The sequence below is a fragment of the Notolepis coatsorum genome, assembly GCF_963971535.1.
Source record: "Notolepis coatsorum genome assembly, chromosome: 18".
Lineage (NCBI taxonomy): Eukaryota > Metazoa > Chordata > Actinopteri > Aulopiformes > Paralepididae > Notolepis > Notolepis coatsorum.
The window spans coordinates 31817303-31843730 of record NC_140182.1 but is presented as its reverse complement, the minus strand read 5'-3'; the positions used below and the strand labels follow the sequence as shown (position 1 = coordinate 31843730).

Sequence of the window (26428 nt, the reverse complement as noted above, 5' to 3'; positions counted from 1 at the left end):
CTCTGGTGTTGTGGTCGTGAGAAGATAAAAATGAGCCCGCACATAATGTGGAATAAACGTAGAAAACAACAACAGGTAAAAAACAACAACAGGTTATTGCATACAAGTTTAATAAAAAAATATTTACAAGAAATTATTGTACCCTTTTACCCCACAATAACTTGTATTTGAACAAACGTTTATTTCTCCATAATTTCCTCCATACTATTTCTGTGCATGCATTCATTTAGAATAGGCTATTTGGAAAATGTGTCTGATGTGTCTATTGCCTGCATTGTATTAGGTCTATTAATTGTCTACTTTCATATGATGAGCGGGACAAATAGGCCCAAAATGTTTTGTGTGTGTGTCCTTTTCTATGCATGCATAAGGATGTTATCCTAATGGCTGTCTTCTCTGGGTCGGTCAGGCCCCTGTCTGTGTCCAAAGGTTGAATTTAATCCAACGACCTTCTGACTCGTTTAGAATTAGCTCCCCTAAGTGTCTCCCCGGTCCGTCTCCTTGGTCCCAGTGGGTCGGCACTGTCCGATATCCCGGGTCCCGCTCTGGAAGAGACAGAGTCTAGTATCCCGGGCAGCGGCCCTGGGTCTGGGACTAGATCAGAACGGGCTGCTGGGCTACACGGTGTTCTGGAGGACTCCTCACACAGGGGACTTCCTGCTCGGCTTGTATTACCACTCTCGATGCCCGGGTCGGACGGGTTCAGCCGGGGTCTCTGGGCGGGAACGTCCCATGGGTTCTCTGACGCGACAGCAGCCGGTCCGGAGTCACAGGGCAGCTTTTTAGGTAAAGGATACAAGTGATTACATTGGATTATGATGATTGAGTCACAGTTGTCGTTTTAATTAAAAGGGCACTTTGCCGATTTGCAGCCTTAATCCCACCGTTCTGCCGCGATGTGATCATCGGACACGGAGCTCAGCCACGTCGCCTCTGGGTGATGTCACAGAGAGGAGAGCAGACCTCTAGCGATGCCATTCTCTCAACCGCTTCTTTGACTGGCCTTGAGTTGGGTCTATTACAGTTGAGAGTAGCTGAGGATTGATTGATTGCAATTTTTATTAACAGATTGCAGAATGGGTACAATACAGTACGGCTCAATACACACAATTGTTAAGGGGATGCAGACCAGAGAAAGACGTTTGTCTTGTTTACATCAGGGTCCCCCATTTTCAATTCATAATGACATTTATGACATACATGACATACATATACAGATATATATCATGACATTTATGACATACACGACATACAGATATACATATATCATGACATTTATGACATACACGATATACAGATATACATATATCATGACATTTATGACATACAAGACATACAAATATACAGTACTGGAAATAGTGTCCGTGGTTCGCTACAGGTCTGCGCTCCTCTCTGTGATGTCACCAGGAAAAATTTCTCGTCTGTGAGTTACGTGTCAGATTGTCACATATGTCCTGTCCGTGATTATGTTTTATTTTTATCCACTTTTTCTCCTTATTTTTCTATTTTTCTCCCATCCCAATTTTGTATTTCCAATTCTCCCCTCCCGTCTTGAACGTTGCTCGACTATGCCTCCCACTGGTCGGTCGTAGGGAGGTACACGAGGAGGCAGCCTGTCGCATCTTTTCACCAGACAGCGCGGACTCTCAGTGGCGAGGTGTAACGCATGGGAGGTTCACACTACCCCCTCTACTTCCTGTCTCTGCTGTGCAGGCGTCCCCCAACCGACCTGTAGGAGTCGCTGTCCACAACGTCCAATCCCCACCCATCAACTTCCACCCGCTACCTCTGCCAATTGAGATAGTATGACGACTGGCCCAAGCCGGAGGCAATGCTGACGCCGGGATTCGAGACCGGAGTCTCTTGCATTGGTGACGAGCGTAATCTCAGCTGCGCCACCCAGCCGCCCACCTGTCTGTGATTATGGTTGAAAATCAGTGAAGTGCTCCTTTAATATACAAACAGATTCCTGAGAAAGGATTTGCAAGTGAATCTGATAACATGGGGATTGGACATGACAGTCTGACCTCTACAGGTTGGTGTCTTTGCCTTAATGCAGGGATTAAAGCAAAAAAAAATCTCCTGACTGAATTTTTTTTCAGGCCAAGTCATATTCTTATTTTAACCTCCACTGTATTTCTTTTTAATAGCGTTGGCGTTTTAAGGGAGCCTACTTGTTTCGGTTTCGTCGATAATCCAATGTACAGTTACCCCCCCACCCCGCCTACCCAACCCTTCCCTCCCCAACCACCTCCAATGTACAGTCCCCCCCCCCCTCCACCCAACCTCCTCCAATGTACAGTTTCTTCGTCAAATGTATATGCTCTCTTTTTTAGACTCTTATTGTATCACAAACAATACTGTGTAAATCTGGTACGTCATAAATGTATAGATGTAGCAGTATTATCTATCTGTATGTCATGTATGTCATATATGTTATGATGAATTGAAAATGGGGGACCCTGATGTAAAGAGGAAAGTCTTTCTCTGGTCTGCAACCCCTTGACAATTGTGTGTATTGAGCTGTACTGTATTGTACCCATTCTGCAATCCGTTATAACAATCAATCAATATTTAACCGATTGCAGAATGGGTACAATACAGTATGGCTCAATACACACAATTGTTAAGGGGATGCAGACCAGAGAAAGACGTTTGTCTTGTTTACATCATCAGGGTCCCCCATTTTCAATTCAGTGACATTTATGACATGCATGACATTGACATCATGACATTTATGGCATAGGGACATACTACAGGTATATAGTACTGTTACATTTGTGACATATACGATATGCAAATATACAGTAATGTTACCCATAGATCCTGACAGAGAGAATATATACGGTGGGGAGGAGACTGTCTACAGATACACCTGTGTGATGTTGCTACGGAGTTAAGCTAATAAACGTATACTCACAACCACAGCAGGGGACTCACATATTGTACTGTGAAGTAACACGACAATGACAAACGTGTTGTTTCTGTTTTTCTTTTTGACATCGTTGCGGCACACGGAACAAGTTAACTCACCACTACAGCCCCCAGTAGCGCTGCCTAGCCAGTCTCTTCAAACGTCCTCTCTCGAAACTTTTTGTTAGGTGGTCCCGCTGATCCTTTTCATCTGAGAACCCCGCGGTGGGTTCTCTTTTTAGTGGCCGGCTTACTCCTTCCATTTAACAGACGCTATTAAGCTAACGTTAGCTAATCGGTATATAGCAGCGAGTGCAAGCAGCGTGGTGGCTGTGACGTTGGTAAACAAGCAGTTGACGCGTGAGGCTGCAAAAAAGGCGACCTGTCTCTCGAGTCGCTGAGTGATGATGACTGCTTGGCGCGATAGGAAAAAAAAGCCCTTTTCCATATTTGGCGCCTCTGATTGGCTCAATTTTGTTTCAATCTGTATGCATCTACAAATCATGCAAATACTTCCGTCAGACTGCGAATCAAATGGACGGATCTCCCCAATCAAATTGACGGAAATCCGTCTGGAGACGGAATGCTTTAATGCATGCTTAATGCCACTTGTAAATCAGGTCAATTTGATTAATAGCTTCACATCCAATGAGACTATTTGATGATCATGAACTGTCACTTTTAGACCCTCTGTTCTCTTAACACTAGCACAGCCGACAAGGGGTCACATGACCCCTAAGCATTTTCAATAAATGTATCCTCGTCACTCGGTCGAGCTCCAGCTCTGTCACTGAATGACTTTTCCTAAAAGTACCTGTTTTATCTGGCACGGTTTCAGACATTTCTAAATGACTTCAGGAAAATGTAATTAGAACGTTATTCCACATATAAGCCGTTGGAACAGACGAAAGTCACAGCACTTTTATGTCACTCAAACCTACATTTCATTGTGGTAAACCTCATATTGTTATATTCAGAGGTAATTATATAGTTTACACTGTTTATTTTTCTCATATTTCTCATATAAGCTGTCGGGTCGTCTGACCCGTTCCTGGTGGGAATTAGTGGCATTTTCTCCATGGCTGTGTTAGTGTTATACAAGATCTATATAAGATCTTAACCTTGTGAGACCGGTCCTCTTCTTCGGTCCTTGTTGCTTGCCTCAGTGGAGGACGGCTCTGCTCCTCTACGCCTGGATACAAGGAGGGTCACACACAACAATAAGAGGACTGTAACAAACCCAGCAGGCGCAGCCCTCGTGGGCCAAGACCGTGGCTTTGTTTTTTTGTCCCCACGGGACAAAGCATTCCTTCCCTTTTATTTGTTTTGGAACCCTGACGCCAGTCCTTTACTTAAGTAAAAGTAGAAGTACCCAGATAAATGAGTACTCTGGTAAAAGTGAAAGTCCTCCATTCAAATTCTACTTAAGTAGAAGTAGAGAAGTATTTGCTATTGAATGTACTTAAGTATCTAAAGTAAAAGTATGCATTCTACATAATGTTTGTGTATTGCAGTGCTTGGGAGCATGCAATCCTCGATCCATTGACCTCTAAAAGTTATGTTAAATTGGTGTGTGGTCCAGTTATGCTGCTCTGATGATTAAAGGTTAAAGTGGTACATAATCTTCATACATTTTTGCCATGTTTTCTATGCAATTTTTTTTCTTCAAAGTAACTAGTAACTGATGGGTTCAGATAAATGTAGTGGAGTAAAAAGTACAATATTTCTTTTGAAACGTAGTGGAGTAAAAATATAAAGTTCCCTAAAATGAAAATACTCACGTAAAGTACAAGTAGCTCAACACCTTTACTTAAGTACAGTCCTTAGAGTAAAAGTACTTAGTTACTTTCCACCACTGCCTGACGGCGTGCACCGCGGTGAACCCGGGACAGAAACCTGGCTTCTTTCACCGGGGCTCTTTGTCACATCTGTCGGGGGTGGAACTGGCCGCTTCCCAGTGTTTCAAATGAATGAAATCAAACGCGTTGGCTTGCAACAGCTGACGTCCTGGACCTTACCGCGAGGAGCGTAGCGGCCCAGCTGGAGGCCCAGCCAGATGTTCCTCCTCTGGGCCCAGCCTCCGGGAGCCTCCGCCTCACACAGGCGCTCTCTCTGGGCCTCATGGAGGAGCAGGTACTTCCTGCACACTGTGGACAACACACACAAGACATCAAGCACTCTCTCTGGACAACACACACACAGTACAGCAAGCCCCCCCCTCTCTCTCTCTCTCTCTCTCTCTCTCTCTCTCTTTCTCTCTCTCTCTCTCTCTCTCTCTCTTGGTGCATGCTGGGAATGAGATTGGAGAGGTTGGAGAGGTTGGAGGTGTAGTGAGTTTTTTTTCTATCTTTATCTGTCTATTTTGTTAATTTGTTTATGGGATATTGTATTATAGTGTAGTGTTGGGTTGCTGTGTGTTTTGGTGTGTATAGGGTTAAGTGGGAGTGTTTTGTTTGTTTGGCCGCATCGGCCAGGCTGTGCTGCTGGATGACGTCAGACGCCAATATGGACTTTTCCAAAATTGGTAGAAAGCATGGTATTAAGATATCTGTTCCTAATGTATCAGTAGAGGACTGCAGTTTGGCAGTTAGAAGTATTGTTGGACATAAAAGCATTAAATCAGCTGCGAAGATGAATCAAGGAGTAGTGATTTTTCTTGACTCGTTGGACAAGGTGCACACACTGGTTCAATCGGGGATAAGTGTTGACAGGGCTTTTCTTTCTGTAGAGCCGCTCTCCACACCAGGCAGAAATGTCTTTATTTCCAACGTTCCGCCGTTCATCAGTGATGAACTATTGAGAAGTCAACTAGCACGACATGGGAAGATAATTTCCCCTATAAGAAAAATGTCGTCGGGATGTAAATCTCCGCTTTTAAAGCATGTTGTCTCACACAGGCGACAGGTTTTAATGATTCTAAATAACAGCGGAGAGGAGCTCGAGTTGGTTTTTAAGATAAAGGTTGATGAGTTTGATTATGTGGTTTTTGTGAGTTCTGGTAATTCGGGGAAGTGTTTCAAATGCGGGGAACTCGGTCATATCTCCCGCGATTGTGCGGGGAGAGGGGCAAGGCGACCTCCGCCTCAGCCCCCCCAAGAGGAGCGCGGGGCTGAGATCAGCGCAGGTAGTGGTACAGAGGAGGGGGGAGTGGTGCAGCGCGCAGCAGAGAGCGGTGACGACAACAGGGTCCCGCTGCAGAACGCCAGCAATGTAAATAGAGTCCTTTTGCAGACCGACAGTAGCGCAGCAGATAGTATTCAGCTGCAGGGCCACAGAACCGGTGTAGCAGGTACGAAGCAGAGCCTTGGTACAGAGGAGGGAGGAGTGAGGGAAGCTGCCCCCCCCTCAACTAGTGGCGACTGTGGGATAACAGGGGGTGGTGCGGGTGGTGCAGGTACAGAGGAGGGAGGAGTGGGAGACGCTGTTCCCCCCTCAACCAGTGGTTGTGTAGGTAAGGAGGTGGGAATCAGAGATGCTGCCCCCCCTTCAACAAGTGGCGAGGTAACAGAGGAGAGCAGAGGTTTTTTTGTCCCCCCAAGCCCAACACTGCGTCAGGGTAAAAAAAGGAATCAAAAAAATTTGACGAGTGAAGTAATAGGGGAACATTTGAATGTGGTGGACAATGTACACAGTCAGACAGTGGATGGCGTGGTGGGAAGTGATGGAGGGGTGGGCTCTCAGGATAAAAAAATAGTGACAAGTTTGATCATAGACGACACAGGTTCCTCTCAGTCCAGTATGGACGAGGATGAAGTTGAAAAACAATGGGGGGATGACATCTCAAGTGTTGAGGAAGATGAGTTCCCAAATGCTTCTCAAGTGTCTGATTCACAACGGAAAAAATGTTATGCAGTCAGGCAGATACAGAAGTTCCTGCACACAACAAAAAATTTGAGAAGTGTCAAAGTGGAAGATTTTTTTGAAGATTTGGAGATGTTTATTTTTTCAGCAAGGACTCAAATGAGGTCGAAGAACTGTGGGGGGTACACTTCCCAGGAAGTTTTTAGACTAAGAAAGATTATGCAGAAGCTCAGAAAAATGGATAATATAGTGTTACCATGATAATGGAGCTTCTGATGTGTGGAGCCCGGCTGGACATTCAGGAAGGGAGTAGACCTGGGCTTGGACAGTGTCTGCAAGCAGTTGGGACAATGACACTGAAAGATGGTGTGAATGTAGCCGGGTCAGAGGAAGTGGCTTCTTTATTGGGGCTGAGGACGGCCTGTCACAACAGGGTCTGTCTGGACGATTGGACTGAAGCGCGGAGCGTCGGGGAACAATACCTGTTGCAGGATTATGTCGGTGGAACGGAAGGTCCTGATGAAGGGGATCTTTTTTTTCATGAGCTGGATATAAAAACTGACACAAATGGACTGACAGGACCTTTTTGGGTTGCTCATATGTTGTTCTTGATGACATATTATGTGTTGAATGGGAGTATGGATATTTTTTTGTTTGGGTGGAGCTTCAATGTTTTTTTGTTGTGTTGCAGACGGACAGGTGTATTTTAGCATTTTTTTTATTGTGAGATCTCATGTGGTTTTAAGTGTGATGGGGACACATGTTGCCCGATATAATGTGTAGTTAGTTGTTTTTAATTGTATTGACATACACATTGTACATTGTAATGAGAAATATGTAAATAAATGTTTTTCTAAAATCAAAAAAAAGAAATCTCTCTCTCTCTCTCTCTCTCTCATTTGGAAGCGACCCATGGTGCAGACCATCTAAGGCCCCCCCGAAAGTCCCAGATTTATCAAGGAAACTATAAAAGAAGGAAGGGTCATATACAATATTTGTGTAGCGCATGAACTCACATTAGTGCCAAGTGTGGACACTTTCAGTTCGGCCGACATTGAGTTGAAACTTGAATGGGATCTCCTCGTCAGGTTAATAACCCGGAAGTCAGAATCATCTGCTAATTATTAACTAGCTAACGTTTGATATATTTGTCAGATAGCTGGTATATTTCGAATTTGAATATAGGCTTCAATAGAACTGGCACCAACGCCTGGCACCAAGCAGAGCATATAACGCTGTGTGTAGATTAATTGCATAATTTCATTAATTTAGTTTCAACAGGATTATGTGCCCATGCAAGCATGAGTTCAATTGAAAGTTTTTAAACTGACCCCAGCATAGAATCCGTTTCATCAGATATCCATCAAAAGGCATTAGAAATGAGTAGGGGTGTAACAATGCATCGATACACCGCAATGCATCGATCCTAAGGTGACGATTCAACTGCATCGATTTGAAATTGTTATTATAGGTAGATTTTTTATTGACCTAGTCCATTCATGCTAACTGAATCAGTTCCCCCAGCCACATTTGTGTATACATTTTTTTTTGTGGGAATTAACTCGAAAATGTATCGAATCGTTGTCAAATGAAGATATTTCAAGATGCATTGAATCGTTGCCTGAAGAATCGTAATCGAATCGGTCAAATATTTACACCCCTAGAAATTAGTATTCTAGAGCTGTGTTTAGAAAGAGATTCTTCCCAGGGTAGCCTGACTCCGGACCCCCCTAGTTACTGTATGTTTGTCCTCAGAGGGACAGGAGGGTCCATAGCACCTTCTTGCCCATAGAGGCATAATCCATCCATGGTGCCGAGATCAGGACTAGAACGGCTTCTCTTTCATAGAATGCAGCCTGGTATTAATGGATACAAATAAACCATTGATAAATAAACATCTTTTCAGACAGTTTTTGTCACAACATCTGCACCGCAGGCAGCAAAACAAACTGCATTATCTGATCTGTAAGCAGTCTTTCATATCGGAAGGAAAACATTAGCCTGTAGCTTTGTCTCGCTGACCCGCGCTATCAGCGGTCGCAAAACAAACATAAACGGTACCAGCTTTCTAGAACAGCTTTCTTGGTTTCCTGACAGTAATATTAGCAATTCAACTGAATTCCAAGCGGTTTCCTAGCAACAGGTTGTACATTCCGTTGAAATGAATTCCATTTCTCGGATGTCATGCCCCCTGCATTCCTTTGACCCGAGTCTTCATCAGCTGAGTCTGGCCATCCCTCGGTCAAAACTAAAGGTCATCAAGCATTTGCTATGTTGGTCTCGATAAAGTGTAACACAATTCCTGTTTACTGTATGTCAAAAGAAGCAGACTCAGCTGATGCTTTTTAACACTTTCAGCGCCAGCCGTTTTATCCATCCTTGTATTCAATGGGCCACGCTTTAAAAGATGTGCGTCACAATGTTTGTAGGGCTATATCTATATTCTATATTCTAGCTATGGAGACAATACTATACTCATTTGACAGTCCAACATGTAAAATAAATAGTTAATTTGATCATGTATACGTTTGCGTGTTATCCCGTGTTGAATATTGTAGTTTCAGAGTGATCCTGGCAAATTCCTGGAAGCGGCGTTATTGAGCGATATGTGAATTTTGCTAAAAACATTTGCGTTGCTCGCCTGGACACGCTGCTGTTTCCAAATCAAAGGTATATAATAGGTATTGTTTCATCATGAGTGCATCAAGGGGGGGGGGGGGGGGGTTTGATGCTCTGATCGCCAGCAATGGCATTCGTTTTGAATACTACATACGTTGATCGGCTGGATCGATATGAAATCATTGTAGGATCAAGGTGGAATAAAAGAAAAAACTATGAAAATGATCGAAAACAGGGCAGCTGGGTGGCGCAGCGGACATTGCACTCGTCACCAACGCAAGAGACACCGGTATCGAATCCGGCTGTCAGCGTTGCCTCCGGCTTGGGCCGGCCGTCATACTGACTCAATTGGCAGAGCCAGTGGGAGGGGAGTCGATGGGTGGTAGTCTGATCGTTGTAAACAGCGACTCCTACAGGTCGGTCAGGGCGCCTGCACAGCAAAGACAGGAAAATGGCAGGGGCAGTGTGAGCCTCCCACACGTTACACCTCGCCAATGAGAGTTCGCGCTGGCAGGTGAAAAGATGTGACTGGCTGCCTCCACATGTATCGGAGGGGACATGTGATGGGCTTCTATCCTCCCTACGACCGGCCAGTGGGGGGCACATGTGAGCAACGATCAGGACAGGGGAGGGAGAATTGGCACGATAGGTAAATTGGGAAGGAGAAAAAGTAGATAAAAAAAAATGAAAAGAAATTATCGAAAACACGACTATACTCGGGTTTTGGCGCTCAAACGCTGGCGAGATAACACGACTATAGTCGTGGTTGGCCGTGAATGAGTTAAGTGACTAAAAACCCATGTTTTTTTCTTTGGCTTTTAATTGCATCGAATCCGTTTTCTTTTTGCTTGAATCGTTTCTTTTTTGACTGTACACATGCTTTCTAATTCCTATGCTTGTAAAGCACTTTGGGTTCTGTAAGTTCTGTTCTCTGGATCCTGGATCCTCAGTCATTTCTACCAGAAAATGCTCCTGGATCCTCAGTCATCTCTACCAGAAAACACTCCTGGATCCTCAGTCATCTCTAACAGAAAACGCTCCTGGATCCTCAGTCATCTCTAACAGAAAACACTCCTGGATCCTCAGTCATCTCTAACAGAAAACACTCCTGGATCCTCAGTCATCTCTAACAGAAAACACTCCTGGATCCTCAGTCATCTCTAACAGAAAACATTCCTGGATCCTCAGTCATCTCTAACAGAAAACACTCCTGGATCCTCAGTCATCTCTAACAGAAAACATTCCTGGATCCTCAGTCATCTCTAACAGAAAACACTCCTGGATCCTCAGTCATCTCTAACAGAAAACACTCCTGGATCCTCAGTCATCTCGACCAGAAAACACTCCTGGATCCTCAGTCATCTCTACCAGAAAACACTCCTGGATCCTCAGTCATCTCTACCAGAAAACACTCCTGGATCCTCAGTCATCTCGACCAGAAAACACTCCTGGATCCTCAGTCATCTCGACCAGAAAACACTCCTGGATCCTCAGTCATCTCTACCAGAAAACACTCCTGGATCCTCAGTCATCTCTACCAGAAAACACTCCTGGATCCTCAGTCATCTCTACCAGAAAACACTCCTGGATCCTCTCACAGTCATCTCGACCGTCTTTCCCAAGGCATTTTCTATGGAGCAGCTCAGGCATCTACAAGAGTCGAATTCCTAATGAATTCTCTATGAAGCGGCTCCAGATTCTATATGAATGGTTTTCCCCTTCGACCAAATTGAGATTATCATGGCTATCTTTCTCAACCAATTGTGTACAACAGAGAGAATGTGGACAATCAACACGTTGGTTGTTCATATTCCTGTGATCATTGACTGTGGTAAAGGGATTATGTTAAGAGGGACAAAGGAAGGAAGGAAGGAAGGAAGGAAGGAAGGAAGGAAGGAAGGAAGGAAGGAAGGAAGGAAGGAAGGAAGGAAGGACGGAAGGAAGGAAGGAAGGAAGGAAGGAAGGAAGGAAGGAAGGAAGGAAGGAAGGAAGGAAGGAAGGAAGGAAGGAAGGAAGGAAGGAAGGAAGGAAGGAAGGAAGGAAGGAAGGAAGGAAGGAAATAGGAATGTGAATGCATGAAGAAAATGGCACAACATTTCTTGGGGGGCCTAACTAACCTCCCACCATGCTGGGAGATAAGGGGTGACTGACTCCCAGCACCTCCTCTCTGGGGAAGGAGGAACAGAAGTCCTCCAGCATCTGCAGTCCCAGGCCGCACCGCCTCTTGCACCTCCTCACCAGCAGCGTGTCCAGGACAGGGAGTAGGTAGCTCTGACTGGTGCAGCCATCACACAAACTGCCTACAAAACACAGATCAACCCAAAACATTAGCACAGCAGAGTGGAATCCAACTAAAAGTCAGAGAAGTGGACTTTTGACAATATAATAATGCCTTGGCACTCGGGAATGGGTTGAACCACGTTCAAGAAAAGTGATGTAGTAAAATATGCATCTGAAATATACACACTTAAATGAAAGCTGACAGTCCATCGTTTCTCGTTTTATATCCAAAGTAATAACAATATGGATCCAATACGTTTAAAAACAAAAGAAAAACAGTGTTGCGGTCCAAATACTTCTGTAGCTCACTGCATGCAGGGGGTTTCGACAAGGGCTGAGTAGCCCAACAGAGCATGTTCCTGCTATTGGCGAAAAACCTTGCACAATATGTCCAATTCTGTCCATTTTGATTGTTTTACTTGAATTTAACCTACAGTAAGGACCGTGCAACCCACTCAAAAGTCAAAACCCAATGTATAACATCAGAAATACACAAGGTGTCGAATCTGAAAAGGTCAGCGAAGTTGTTTTTCTTCCAATTCCTCACAAGTTTTTGTTATATTTCATTTATGGCTTTGCGCTCTGCTCTATTCGAACTGTCCCTTTAATCATGGCCCCGCTTATGTATGAGCGGATGTGGGCGTGGCCAGGCAGGTGAGGAGCGTACATGTGGTTGAAAGTTTTCATGATAGTATATGATAAAGGGACAGTTCCAATAGAGCAGAGCGCTCGCCATAATTCATATAACTATATGGATAACCTTCGTTATGAGGTTTTGTCGTCTGACAGCAGCGGTTCACTGCTCTAATATCAGTGATTTGTAAGGCTGAGAGCACTTATCGATGTTAATTATCGATAACTGCGTGAAATCGATAAGTGGCATCACTTATCGTTTTTCTTGCATGTGTAATTTTTTTTAATAATAAATACAAATTTAAATACTAAATAAATAAATACATTATTTAACGTTAGTTCGCGTGTGTCGTGGCCAAACTACAGCATCACACAAACTACAGTGAGTGCATGTGACACCCACACGAACTAACGTTAAATAATATTTATTTCTTTTTTTTAAGAAAAAAGTATTTAAATTATAATTTCTTTTATTAAGAATATTTTTTTACATGCAAAATAACTATTAAAAAAATCTATATTTATCCATAATTTTGTCCCGATTTATCGATTCTTCCAAATGGCATATCGTCTCAGCCTTAGTGATTTGAGGCCGTTTCTCTTGAGGCTTTGAAGGAACACAGGGCTCCAGAGGGCACTGGGTGTACTGGATCTGCACCGCTGGCCGGGGACACTGAAGCACAACCTGGCCGGGGACACTGAAGCACAACCTGGCCGGGGACACTGAAGCACAACCTGGCCGGGGACACTGAAGCACAACCTCGGAATAATTACAATTTGACGTTAGCGAGCAGAGACAGAGGTTTTCAGTGACTCAGAGGCAAGAGGAGGTCCGAAGTCCCCCTGGAACCTGTGGTTTCATGTACCGTTGTGAAACCTTCTCTCCTCGGAGTATGCCGTTAGTATAACAGTCATAATGCATAAATCAACATTATTCGCAGATGCAGCGCCGAAACTCTGGAACAAGCTCCCACTAAACATAAAATATGCAAGCACTCTACGGACTTTTAAGGCCATGCTCAAAACCCACCTTTTCGCCATTAAAAAATCCATGGGCTAGTTTTGTGTTGTAGTATAACTGGTGTATTATGTCCATCTGTTCTCTGTCTGCTTGGTTGGCCTGCAGGTATTTTTTCTGTTTTCTTATTGTTCCTGTCTTTCTGTTTTTTCCCGGGCTGCACCCTGGGGCGATTGGTTGAGGGGCACAATATAAATAAATGTCATATCATATCATATCATCATTATGTGCACAACCGGCCATTCTCTGGCTGCTCTATTGGCTACAGATGGAGACAGCAGAAAAAGACATGATCATGAGACTACATTCACACTGCAAGCCTTATTAATTCACATTTATTGCTCAGATCGGATTTTCTTTGTTTGGCTGTTCACATAACCTTTTAAAAACGTGGCCAGTATCAGATTCCAGTGTGAACTGGTCACGCTCCTGAACTAACCTGCGGGTCACATTGCGGGTCAGATACTGGACCTGTATCTGATTTAGGACCACATATTATGGAAGTGGCCCAAATCAGAAATGAAAAGATCAGATTCCATGTGTTTTGTGCCGTTCACACTGTTGTTAAAAAAAAAAAAACAGATCTGAGTCACATAAGAGCAAAATTAATCAGATTCGGGCCACTTTTACCTACAGTCCAGGGTTCCCACAGACATTGCTAAATGAAATGCAAGGACTTTTAAGTACTTTTCCAAGCACTATTTAAAATTTTCAAGGATGTCACTCGAAGGATACAATTCACTTTTAAATGCTGTTTTCTTTAAGCATCTTCTTGGCCTGCTTGCCAGCTAGAGCAAGCTAGAGCATCACACGCGAATAGATGAGGAAAAGCAGTTGGAGCAAGCGAGACAGCGACTCGTCAGATTTGATTAAAACAGAACAAAAAAAAAGATTTCTTGATTCAGAACAATTTGATCATGGATGAACAAAACATTCAATGCGAATGGTTGATTTGAATTTCAATGACTTTTTAAGCACCTTGTTAAAAAAAATCATGGAATTCGAGGCCTTGACTTTTTTTTGTAAAAAATCAAGCACTCTAAGCACTTCGAGGACCTTGTGCGAACCCCGACAGTCTGTGAATGTAGCCAAATGTCCAAGGTTTTGTGTTCTCCCTCCTCCTCCACGCTACCCTCTTCTTCTCACCTTCCTCCTCCACCTCGTCCTTCTCCTCCCTCCATCTCTCCTCCTCTTATATCTTCCCTCTCTCCTCCTCACCTTTCTGCTTGACGGTGTAAAAGCCCACCGCCTTGCCGTCGCACCACAGCAGCTTAGCGCGCTCCGTCCTGGGGTGAGGGGAGAACCACGCCTCCTCCTCCTCCTCCTCCTCTTCCTCCCCCGGGCGCCTCTCCACCACCTGGCTCAGCAGGAACAGAATCACCCTCTCCATCGCCGACTGCACCTGGGGGAGAACAGCTTTTACATTACCCCCCCTACTGACTTCATATTTATTTACCCAATACTTAAAAGGAATATGCCAACATTATGGGAAACGTCGCTTGTCGTCTTCTCCAGAGTCAGACAAGAAGATAGATACCAATTTACTCTCTGTGTGTTCAGCAGAAAGCTATCCAGTTGCGAGCTAGCCAAGCTTAGTAGAAATGAATGGAAGCGGTTATGGACCACTAGCCTAGCTTAGAATTCCGGGAGAGGTGTTTTGGGCTAGTGGTCCTTATCCGCTTCCATTCATTTGTGCTAAACTAGGCTAGCTTGCAGCCGGATAGCTTTCAATTGAAAGCTTGCTAAATCCTGTGTATTTACAGTGCATTATATGTATTGTCCATTAATACATGTTGTCCCTTCCAAATAAACAAATAAATTAAATGAAATAAGGATGAGGAACTACGTTCAAGAGCTCGTTATCATCACTATCATGAGGAACTACGTTCAAGAGCTCATTATCATCACTATCATGAGGAACTGCACGTTCAAGAGCTCATTATCATCATTATCATGAGGAACTGCACATTCAAGAGCTCATTATCATCATTATTATGAGGAACTGCACATTCAAGAGCTCATTATCATCACTATCATGAGGAACTACGTTCAAGAGCTCATTATCATCACTATCATGAGGAACTGCACGTTCAAGAGCTCATTATCATCATTATCATGAGGAACTGCACATTCAAGAGCTCATTATAGCTGGATAGCTTTGACCTAATACAGCATATAACAAATGCAACTCACCGGCTTGGGAATACACTAGACTTAGTTATAACAACAACTGGGCTAAGCATAACAAATATCTCAATAACTGAATTACCTCTCTCCGACCATCACTGTATATTTTTTGATACTCAAATAACCCTTACTAAAACAAAAAAATAAATCATAGTTAAAAAGAGGCTCCTAAACGACAAAGCTGAATCAAAGTTCATTGATCTTATCAGACTACATGAACCACACAATCATGACAGCTCTCTAAATGAAATGGTAGAAAATCTCAATGATGCAATGTCATCTATATATTAAATTCTGTCGCCCCATTAAAAACGAAAAAGAAGAAAACTAGAGCCTCGCCCTGGTTAAACTATAATACGGTCAACGAAGAAAAAAGGAAATGTCGTGCAGCGGAGCGAAAATGGAGAAAAACAAAAACCACCATATGCTGTGATATATACAAAGATGCTTTAACTGCTTATAATAAAACCATCCGCTTAGCAAGGAAAGATTACTTCTCTAAAATCATTACAGAAAATGCTGGAAACTCCAGAATCCTCTTTTCCACTATTAATGTACTACTCAACACTGCCCCTACACCTCCTCAGTCATCAACGGTTAAGTGTGAAGAACTTGCACTATTCTTTAACAACAAAATAACCTTGATCAGGGCCAGCATTACTCATGATGGAAATAAAGTTGATTGCGGCAAACCGTGCAATGTAACCATGAGAAGTTTCACATGCATCACATTAGATGTACTCTGCAAAACTGTCTCAGAATGTAACTCCTCCACCTCAGACATTGACCCTATACCTACAGCTTTCTTCAAACGGGTATTTAATAGTGTTTCAAGCCCTGTGCTAGATATCATAAACACTTCCCTTAGGACTGGTATTTTCCCGGATGCCTTTAAAACAGCAGTTGTAAAGCCATTACTAAAAAAACCTAACTTGGATAGTAATGAAATGGCAAATTATCGTCCAATATCCAACCTACCATTCATTAGTAAAGTACTTGAAAAGATAGTTTCAGTTCAAATAAATTCCTTTCTTGAAGAAAACAACATCTTAGAAGAATTTCAGTCAGGATTCAGAAAATATCATAGCACTGAAACTGCCCTCACCAAAATAATCAGTGACCTCAGACTAAACTCTGACGAGAATAAGATCTCCATCCTTATCCTGTTAGATCTCAGTGCAGCATTTGATACAATCGATCACGATATTCTAATCGATCGTCTTGAAAACCATGTCGGTTTCTCAGACCATGTGCTAGGCTGGTTTAAAACATACATCAGAGGGAGGAAATTCTATGTTAAACTAGGAGATCACATGTCTGATATATACGACAACAACTATGGAGTTGCACAAGGGAGTTGCTTAGGTCCTTTACTATTCTCCCTTTACATGTTACCGCTGGGTGATATCATCAGAGAACATAATGTAGATTTCCATAGCTATGCGGATGATACACAACTGTACATATCTGCTGAACCAAATGATACAGCGATTAGCTCCATTACAGACTGCTTACTGGCAATAAATAAATGGATGAGTAAGAACTTCCTGAAACTAAACGAGAACAAAACTGAAATTCTAATTATCGGCTCCAAAACTAAAAAAGAAACATTAATAAAGAACCTGGGGGGACTAACCCCTTGGATCAAATCTGAGGTCACTAGTCTTGGGGTTATCATAGATTCAGAACTGAACTTCAATTCTCATATTAGCAAAGTGACGAAAACATCGTTCTTCCATCTCAGAAATATAGCAAAAGTACGACCATTTATTAATCAGAACGATGCTGAGAAGCTAATTCATGCATTCATATCTAGCCGGTTAGACTACTGTAATGCACTTTTCACAGGTCTCCCTAAGAAAACCACAGAGAGGCTTCAGCTAATCCAAAACTCTGCAGCCCGACTGCTAACTAGAACCAAAAGGAGAGAGCACATTAGTCCAGTCTTAGCCGCTTTACACTGGCTTCCTGTAACATTTAGAATTGACTTTAAGGTCCTTCTCCTTACATACAAAGCTCTAAATGGACAGGGACCTAGCTACATCGCCAACACTCTAATAAATTACACACCAGCAAGAACACTGCGATCATCAGCTGCTGGACTACTAGAGGCTCCCAGAAGCAGTCAAAAGAGGATCGGTAATGCAGCCTTTATCAACTATGCCCCAAAACTATGGAACAAACTACCCCAAAACATCAGGGAAGCCAACTCGCTAGACATCTTTAAAAGACAGCTTAAAACCTATCTCTTTGCTCAGGCATTTCACTGATAGATATCTGCTACCACCTAGTGGCAAGAGGAAACATCAGGGATATCCTGACACAACTTGTATTTATTCTTACCCTGCCTACTCTTTTACACTGCCTATCAAATTCATGTGTCGGTTATTGCACTTTTTACTTCTTACTGATGACTATTTTTAAACTGAATAATTTTAAACTATTTTTATTATTTGAATTACAGGAGTATTACTGAATAGAGAGCCTATTAGGATGCTAGATCCTAATGTGAAACACTATGATTTGCCATATCTTGCTATGCTCGCTCATGCCTGTATTTTTTATGTCCGTTCTATTTAATAATTTTCTTTTTTTTTTTTACTATTTTTAAACTGAATCATTTAAAAAAAAATTTACTATTTGTGTTACTGAAAACTGTAAGCGGAGAGCCTATTGGGATGCTAGATCCTAATGTGAAACACTGTGATTCTACCTGTCTATCTTTTTATGCTCGCTTATGCCTGTATTTTTTACTGTTGTGAAGCACTTTGAACTCTGTATGAAAAGTGCTATACAAATAAAGTTATTATTATATTATTATTATTATTATCATCATTATTATGAGGAACTGCACATTCAAGAACTCATTATCATCATTATTATGAGGAACTGCACATTCAAGAGCTCATTATCATCACTATCATGAGGAACTGCACGTTCAAGAGCTCATTATCATCATTATCATGAGGAAATGCACATTCAAGAGTTCATTATCATCATTATTATGAGGAACTGCACATTCAAGAGTTCATTATCATCATTATCATGAGGAACTGCACATTCAAGAGTTCATTATCATCATTATCATGAGGAACTGCACATTCAAGAGTTCATTAACATCATTATCACGAGGAACTGCACATTCAAGAGTTCATTATCATGAGGAACTGCACGTTCAAGAGCTCATTATCAGATGAGATTATTGCACTCATTGGAATCGGCCAATCGCAATGCGTGGTTGGAACTAACTGTGGTATAACATGTGCATGCATGCACACAAATGCATGATAAATGGCCGGTAAATGTTGTCTTGATTATCTTGGTGTCACTTTCCAGAGAATAACTGTGTCTTTGTAAAGCTGCGTGCAAAAGCAAGGTCACCTCCAGAAGACCGGTCCTGGATTTCCTGGAGGTCCTCAGGACGTCGTCCACCAACCACCACCTCCCCTGCAGGTACAGGGCCTCCACTAAAGGGGACAAGGCAGAAAGCCCACACCTCTTTTAAACAGGGTTCCCAGACATTGCTAAATGAAATTCAAGGACTTTCCCAACCACTATTTTTCATTTTAAAAGGGCATTTAAAAGGATACAATTCATTCATCATAAACAAAAAATATTTATGGCTTAAAACCAATTTCCGACAATTAGTTACACTTTAAATAATAAAAAAGATAATTCTTGATTCTGAAAATGTGTATTATGGATGAACAAAACGTTGAATGTTGATTTGAATTTCAAGGACTTTTTAAGCACCTTGTTAAACAATTAGCTGTTTTCAAGGAATTCCAGGCCTCGACTTTTTTGGTCAAAAATCAAGAACTTTAAGCACTTCAAGGACCCTGTGTGAACCCTGTTTAAATAACGCATGACTAGCTTTTATATAATTATCTTTCTGTCAGGAATCACTCTCGTCTTGCCGGTTCTACTGTGCTCCCTGCTGCAAGAGAGGTTAAAGCACAACAGCGTACACACAGAAGATAACATTACAGCATACATGTAACATACAGAGTACAACACTAAGGGCGTGTTCACACCTGAAAGTCCGGACTATCCGTGGATAGTCCGGACTTTCTGGTGGACCAAATGTGAAAATGATACATTGTTTGATTTTGGTCTGCGTTCACACTACCCTTTTTGGTGCGGATCTAATTTCTAAACAAATTACATACAGTCGCCAAGTCGTTCATCTATTGGACTTTATACAACGGCATGCAAATTTCTCGATTCTGATTGGCCATTTACACGTCTTTATTGGCAACAATCCACGGTCCTGGGCTCAGGACCCGCCCACAACCGAATCACATATCACTCCCCGGCTCACTCCGGGAGAAAACAAGATTGCGGACAACAAATGGTTATGTTGAAAGCACCATAACGACTAAATATGAAGCGATTCTGTCAAGGGGAATGTGTTAGTCCTTTAAACAATGTTGGATGATGTAATTGATGGGTCTTGAGTCAATCTAGAACAAAAGAAAAATCGCGGATTGATTGATTGATTAATTGATTGATTTAAATTTCTTCCTTCCTACTTTCTACTGACTGCAGCGTTCTCTCTCACACTGTCCGACGCTGGCGTACCCACAAACACACACACACACATACACACACACACACACACACACACACACACACACACACACACACACACACACACGCACACACACACACATACACACACACACGCACGCACACACACACACACACTGTGACACACACACACACACACACACGCACACACACACACACACACACACACACTCCTGTCTGCAACAGCGGGGGAGTCAGACTGAGAGAGAAGCAGCGCTGTTTTAAGTGAGCATGGTCTATTGAATTGATTGATTGGTTGATTGCTAATTTTATTACTGTACCCCTGGTTTCCAACTGGTTAAGTTTAGGCTAAAAGAAATAAATAAAAAAATAGGGCGAAGAAAACGTTTTTTTCCTATAGGGCAAAGAAAACGTTTTAATTTGTTTTACCTACTTTATATAGAAGCATCTAAGAATGAAGTTCTATGGAAAGTAGGTCTGCATTCCCTTAACAATTGTGTGTATTGAGCCGTACTGTATTGTACCCATTCTGTATCTGGTAATAACATTTTCAATCAATCATTCCAATAATACACAGTTGGATGTGTTAGTTGGTTGGATGCACTTCAAGCTGCTTCCACATGAGGCAACTTCTCTCAATCATTCCAATAATACACAGTTGGATGTGTTAGTTTGGTTGGATGCACTTCAAGCTGCTTCCACGTGGAGGCAACTTGTCTTTTTTGTAGTTGTGGGAACTACTTTTTCTGGCGGATGGTTTTTTCAATAAATCTTCGATTAATGTGTGTTTATTGTATAGAAATAAGGTTGGATGAATCTGGCAGTTGTATAAAAGCTTTACACCACTTGTAGTCGTGATTTGTGACCAATAAACCATGCCTAGGGGGGTCTAACGACCACCCCTAGGCATGGTTTATTGGTCACAAACCACTCCTGCGCGTGATGTAATGTTTAAATAGCCACTCACAAACGTAAACAGTTGAGAGAGATACTGTCATTACGAGCGCGGCGCAAGTCGACTAGAGAGTAGAGAGTAGAGAGTAGAGAGTAGAGAGTAGAGAGAGAGAGAGAGAGAGACCGAGAGACCGAGACCGCGCGCCTGTCATTCATTTGAGTTGGGTCGCGCGTAAGCTGTCACTTGGCGCTGTCACTCATTTGCTCTAGATTAGGTACTATATAAAGTTCGATTGCGTTCACACCAACAGCAAACGCACCATGGTCCACTTTGAAACGAACCGAGTCCCAACTTTTCAAGAGGACCATGGTTCGGTTGTTTGGTCCTCAAAATTGTTCGGTTTGTGTTCACACCTGTACAAACGAAACGGACTATTGAGCTAAAGGGACCATGGTCCACTTAAAGTGGACCAAACAGGGTAGGTGTGAACACGCCCTTAGGTAGTTGCATACAATACAGAGTAGAACCAAACCAGGTGGAGGCAGGGGTGGTGGTGGTGTCGTCACGATACCAAGATTTTGACTTTGATACCGATATCAGCCTAAGTATCGCAATACCGGTTCTAAAGCAATCGCACGGCAAAATCCTAAAATATGAGGAAAAGTAATGGAATGTATGTAATATTAGATGAGAGAACATGGAAATGTTTTAATTAATAATATTTTGATGCTGTTGAAACGAAAAATAATAAAATTATTGATACATACACTGCTCCGGTCACGCATCCACTCAACTCATAGAAAATAATCAGGCTATTATTCCAAAAGTATCGAATACAATTTAGTATTTAACTGTTTTTAAGATTGGTGTATCGTGCAACCCTAGGGTACAGCAGCAGCAACACTTGGCAAATCAGTGTAGTTGGGAGGATGGAGCGCCAGCTAAGCTGTCACAGCTCGCATGAGTGTCCTGCCAGAACTCACTTCAGCCATAAATGTTTATTGTTGCATTCAACCTAGAGTATGTATTTTGTATTTTTTTTTTCTTCTTCTCACTTTTCCTACTACACGATAACATGACAAGTCCGTTTTTTATATTTTGAATCTGGTTGCTGTATTTATTATGTTCATGCTTATTATTATGTTCATATATTGTAGTAGTACTAGCCTAGTACTAGTAGTAGTACTAATAATAGTAGTAGTAGTAGTAGTAGTAGTAGTAGTAGTAGTAGTAGTAGTAGTAGTAGTAGTAGTAGTAATAATAATAGTACAATAGTAGTAGTAGTATAGTTGTAGTAGTAGTAGCATTAGTAATAGTAGCAATAGTAGTAGTAGTAGTAGTAGTAATAGCAGTAGTAGTAGTAGTAGTAGTAGTAGTAGTAGTAGTAGTAGTAGTAGTAGTAGTAGTAGTAATAGTAGCAGTAGTAGTAATACTAATAGTAGCAGTAGTAGCACTAGTAGTAGTAATAGACGCACTAGTAGTAGTAATAGTAATAGAAATAGCAGCACTAGTAGTAGTAATAGTACTAGTAGCAGTAGATGTAGTAATAGTAATAGTAGCAGTAGTAGTAGTAATAGTAGCAGTAGTAATAGTAATATAAATAGCAGCACTAGTAGTAATAGTAATATCAATAGTAATATAAATAGTAATAGTAGCAGTAGTAATAGTAATAGCAATAGTAATAGCAATAGTAATAGTAATAGAAATAGCAGCACTAGTAGTAGTAATAGTAATAGAAATAGCAGTACTACAGTAGTAGTAGTAGTAGTAGTAGTAGTAGTAGTAGTAGTAGTAGTAGTAGTAGTAGTAGTAGTAGTAGTAGTAATAGCAATAGTAATAGTAATATATATAGCAATAGTAATAGTAGCAGTAGAAGTAGTAATAGTAATAGTAATAGTAGCAGTAGAAGTAGTAATAGTAGCAGTAGAAGTAGTAATAGTAACAGTAATAGTACTAGAAATAGCAGCACTAGTAGGTAGTTATTCTAACCGTGTGTAGGTTCAGCAGGTGGATGCAGAGCCAGGAGGGTGCACCCTGGCTGGTCATCACCAAACAGCAGCAGCCTGCTCACATTACTTCCTGTCACCTCCACCTGACCCACAAGAAGATGGTGGTTAGTTAGTGGGGTTGTGTGGGGGATTTTATCATCAAAGATTAAAAATGAATTCCAAATGAACCAGTATGGTTTCAACTTTCTCCTGACCTTAGAACTAATAAATCCCAGCACAATACATACACGTTGTAACACAAATGTTAACAGCAATCTAGGATCTAATCTATTGAATTGCCTAAATAATCGTGATGAATCAACAATCGATTTCGTGACCCAATGAGTTGAAATCATCTTTGTTTGCTTTATTAGGATCCCCATTAGCTGCCAATTCAATGACTGCCTAGTCTTTCTCCTAAAGATTTCCATGCCTATTAGTTAGTAAATATGTATTTACATAGACAGACAGGCAGGATAGAAAGATACATAGACAGACAGACAGTCACGGGGCCACCTGAAGCAGGGCCCATGGGCCACATTGGGCCCTCCATGACATTGTTTTTGGCCCTCCATCCAAAAGGTTTCCACAGACTAGTGAAAAGAGATATTTTGAAATAGCCTGGTTATTACCAGGAACAAACACATAAGACATTCTATAATATACTTGTTGCCTTTGTAAAATAATTAATTGAAGATTCCCGGTCTAGTTATTTGGCCCACAACCCCTACAGCCATGTCCCTTTGGCCCTCCAGATCTGGCCCCTACCCCCATGTCCCTTTGGTCCCTTGGCCCTCCAGATCTGGCCCCTACCACCATGTCCCTTTGGCCCCTTGGCTCTCGAGATCTGGCCCCTACCCCCATGTCCTTTTGGCCCCTCGGCCCTCCAGATCTGGCCCCTACCCCCATGTCCTTTTGGCCCCTTGGCTTTCCAGATCTGGCCCCTACCCCCATGTCCCTTTGGTCCCTTGGCCCTCCTGATCTGGCAGCCGATCTCACATTGAAGTCTGATATTTCCTGTGACCCGGACATTTAAATCCCATCAGAGATGTGTGTGTGTGTCTTTTACATTATACCGTCCACTGTACAACTGAAGACAAAACGTATTCAGGAAATGAATCCATCTGTGAGCGCTGGCCAATAACAACTAAAACCATGGGCTTTCCTCGTAGATCAAAGAAGGAAATGTCAACAAAAATAAGTCACAGAATATGATGAAAGAGAAATGAGAACATTAAAGAGGGTACGTGTCCGTGAGGAGCGAAGCCAAACTCTCCAGAGTGGTCAACCGGGGGAACCAGAACCATAGGGCGCGCATGGACCCAGCTCTCAGAACATCATGCAAACGCAGTCAACGGAAAGGCCAACGAAATCCCTCGATGACAAACCGCCTTCATACAAGATTCAAGATTCAAGAGTTGTATTTGTCACATACATACACGAGACATGTAGTGAAATGAAGGTGGCCATGCCCGCCTCGATTGTGCAAAAATACAAATAATAAAATAGAATAGACATGATCAAAGTAATGAGAATAAAATACAATGCTAAGCTATATACAATAATATACAGTTATGTTTTTAAAGTGAAACATTTTTGTAGTGTATTTGTGTGTGGGGTGTGTGAGAGGGTGCAAGTGAGTATGTGTGTGTGTGTGTGTGTGTGTGTGTGTGTGTGTGTGTGTGTGTGTGTGTGTGTGTGTGTGTGTGTTCATGTGTGCTTGTGTGTGGAGAGATCATACCTCTTCTGAGACAAGGTAATCAGGTGTAATCAGAGGGCCTGTGTCTTCAAATATCTTTCATCCCCACTGCCATCACGCAGCTCAACAGCCACTAAGGAGGAATTTACGGACTTACTGAGCTGAGCTGAGCTGGCTTAGAGCACTTTTTATATTATTTAGTATTACTTTTTTTCTTGTGCCTGTTTGGCACACCACTTTCTAATGCATCTTGCCTTTTAACCGCATTGACATTTTAATACATATAGTGTCTTGTCTTTTATGTGCATTTGATGTTTTTAAAAGTATTGTATTGTATCTCTACGTGAGCTATGCACCAGCGAAATACATGTTTCTATTAGCGCTTTGCATTTATGGACAATCAAGTTTGGGAATCTTGAATCTTGAAGAAAGTGTTATGATAAGAGACACTGATTCCGAGTGCTGATAGAGTCCAGATCCGATCAGTTCCTGCTTTTACTGAACACACTGAAACATACTGTGTGATCCGTTTATATCATTAGATATTAGATCTAACATCGCTCTGCATGTCAAAAATCCAGAAAACCACTATTTGCTTTGCTATGAATCTTGCAATGTTGCACGTCACTCTTGATGCACATGATTCTTGATGTCGGAGGAAACACTCCCGTTACCGTGACACCCTAATCGACCCATCTCAAACCCCACCCTCTTTTCTCCATCCTCCAATCACAACTGTCGCTGCCTGGGATTTGAAATGGGTCAATTGAGCCTGGTATCAGGCCTGAACCCTCTACCAGTATCTGTGTCAGCTATAATAATATACCGTCCAAAGCTATAATAATCACCTTTGAGAGACATGATGGTTTGAACCACGTCTCTTCATGACGAGTGTTTGGCTCCGGAGAAGAGGGACATTCCTTGGAGGCTGAGGTCAGTGTGCTGTGGTCCACAGCAGGCCACAGGTCTATGGGATATACGGCTTCTAGGGGAGAAAAGCATTCGTTCCACATAATTTCACATTATTTGGATTTTATAAAATGCAAATAGCCTAGTTCAGTGGTTCTCCACCTGGGGGACGTAATCACATCATCCAACAACCAAAGTCCTTCCAGATGGAGGTCCCGGTCCCGGAGACTTGAGGGTTGAGAACCAGTTGGCCTAGTTAAAAGCCAGGGTTTTGTAAGTAACTTATGGTTTTTGGAGTCTGGACCCAATATGATTCATGGATCTGTCTCTGGTGGATTATTTGGGGCGGTACTGTGGCACAGTGGTCAGCACTGAATGATGTCAGCACTGTTGCCTCACAGCAAGAAGGTCCTGGATTCAACAGGAGCAGGGGTTTGACCAGCTGGGGGGCTTTCTGTGTGGAGTTTGCATGGGTTTTAATCCCACACCAAAATACATGCATGCTCCTTAATAGTTAGGATGGGTCAAATGCAGAGGATTAATTTCCCCCAGGGGTTAATAAAGGTTACATTAAATTTAACGTATTAGCTACTCCAGGAATTAGTCCGCCTACTACTACAGTAGATCATACTGTGTAACAGATTAATAACTCATTTTGCTCCTAAATGTTCATGTTGTCTTTTTTTTTATATATAGTTTTAAGGCAGCAGACAATGACAAATCATCAGCCGACATTGAGCCTTACCTGCACTACAGGTGGACTTTGAACGGACAGCGTGGGCGACCTCCATTGCGACCACTTACTAGTGGGCTTTTCTAATATGATGCGCATCTATTTACTGTTTCATGATACACCTGTGAAAACAGCTCTGCGCGTACAAACACAGATGTTTGACATGTCTCTGGTACAACCAAACTCCATAACTTCTCAGCTG

General features: G+C 42.2%; 1 protein-coding gene across 2 annotated transcripts; it reads right to left on the bottom strand.

Moving 5' to 3' along the window:
• Positions 1–144: 144 nt before the first annotated feature.
• fam169b (family with sequence similarity 169 member B) lies at positions 145–26428 on the bottom strand. 2 transcript variants are annotated; one of them, XR_014620738.1, is made up of 10 exons: positions 26239–26428; positions 25433–25569; positions 22887–22989; positions 18833–18918; positions 14483–14666; positions 11451–11633; positions 4932–5060; positions 4035–4105; positions 885–1034; positions 649–778 (listed from the first exon to the last, which is right to left on the bottom strand). XR_014620738.1 is itself a non-coding variant. In XM_084335375.1 (9 exons), exons 1-9 carry the CDS (start codon positions 26282–26284, stop codon positions 437–439), a joined length of 1281 nt encoding a protein of 426 aa, XP_084191501.1. In that variant the 5' UTR covers positions 26285–26428; the 3' UTR covers positions 145–436. The 2 variants fall into 2 exon arrangements, 1 of the variants encoding a protein (XP_084191501.1); XM_084335375.1 differs by lacking the exon at positions 885–1034 and having other exon boundaries at positions 145–778.

What these genes read in the sequence shown, in the direction of transcription:
- fam169b (XM_084335375.1), bottom strand. Translation starts at nt 26,284, where the DNA reads ATGGAGGTCGCCCACGCTGTCCGTTCAAAGTCCACCTGTAGTGCAG. An exon ending in AACCATCATGTCTCTCAAAG is followed by an intron (nt 22,990 to 25,432) that starts GTGATTATTATA and finishes CTTGTGGGTCAG; the next exon opens with GTGGAGGTGACAGGAAGTAA. An exon ending in GGGCCGCTACGCTCCTCGCG is followed by an intron (nt 4,106 to 4,931) that starts GTAAGGTCCAGG and finishes CCTTGTATCCAG; the next exon opens with GCGTAGAGGAGCAGAGCCGT.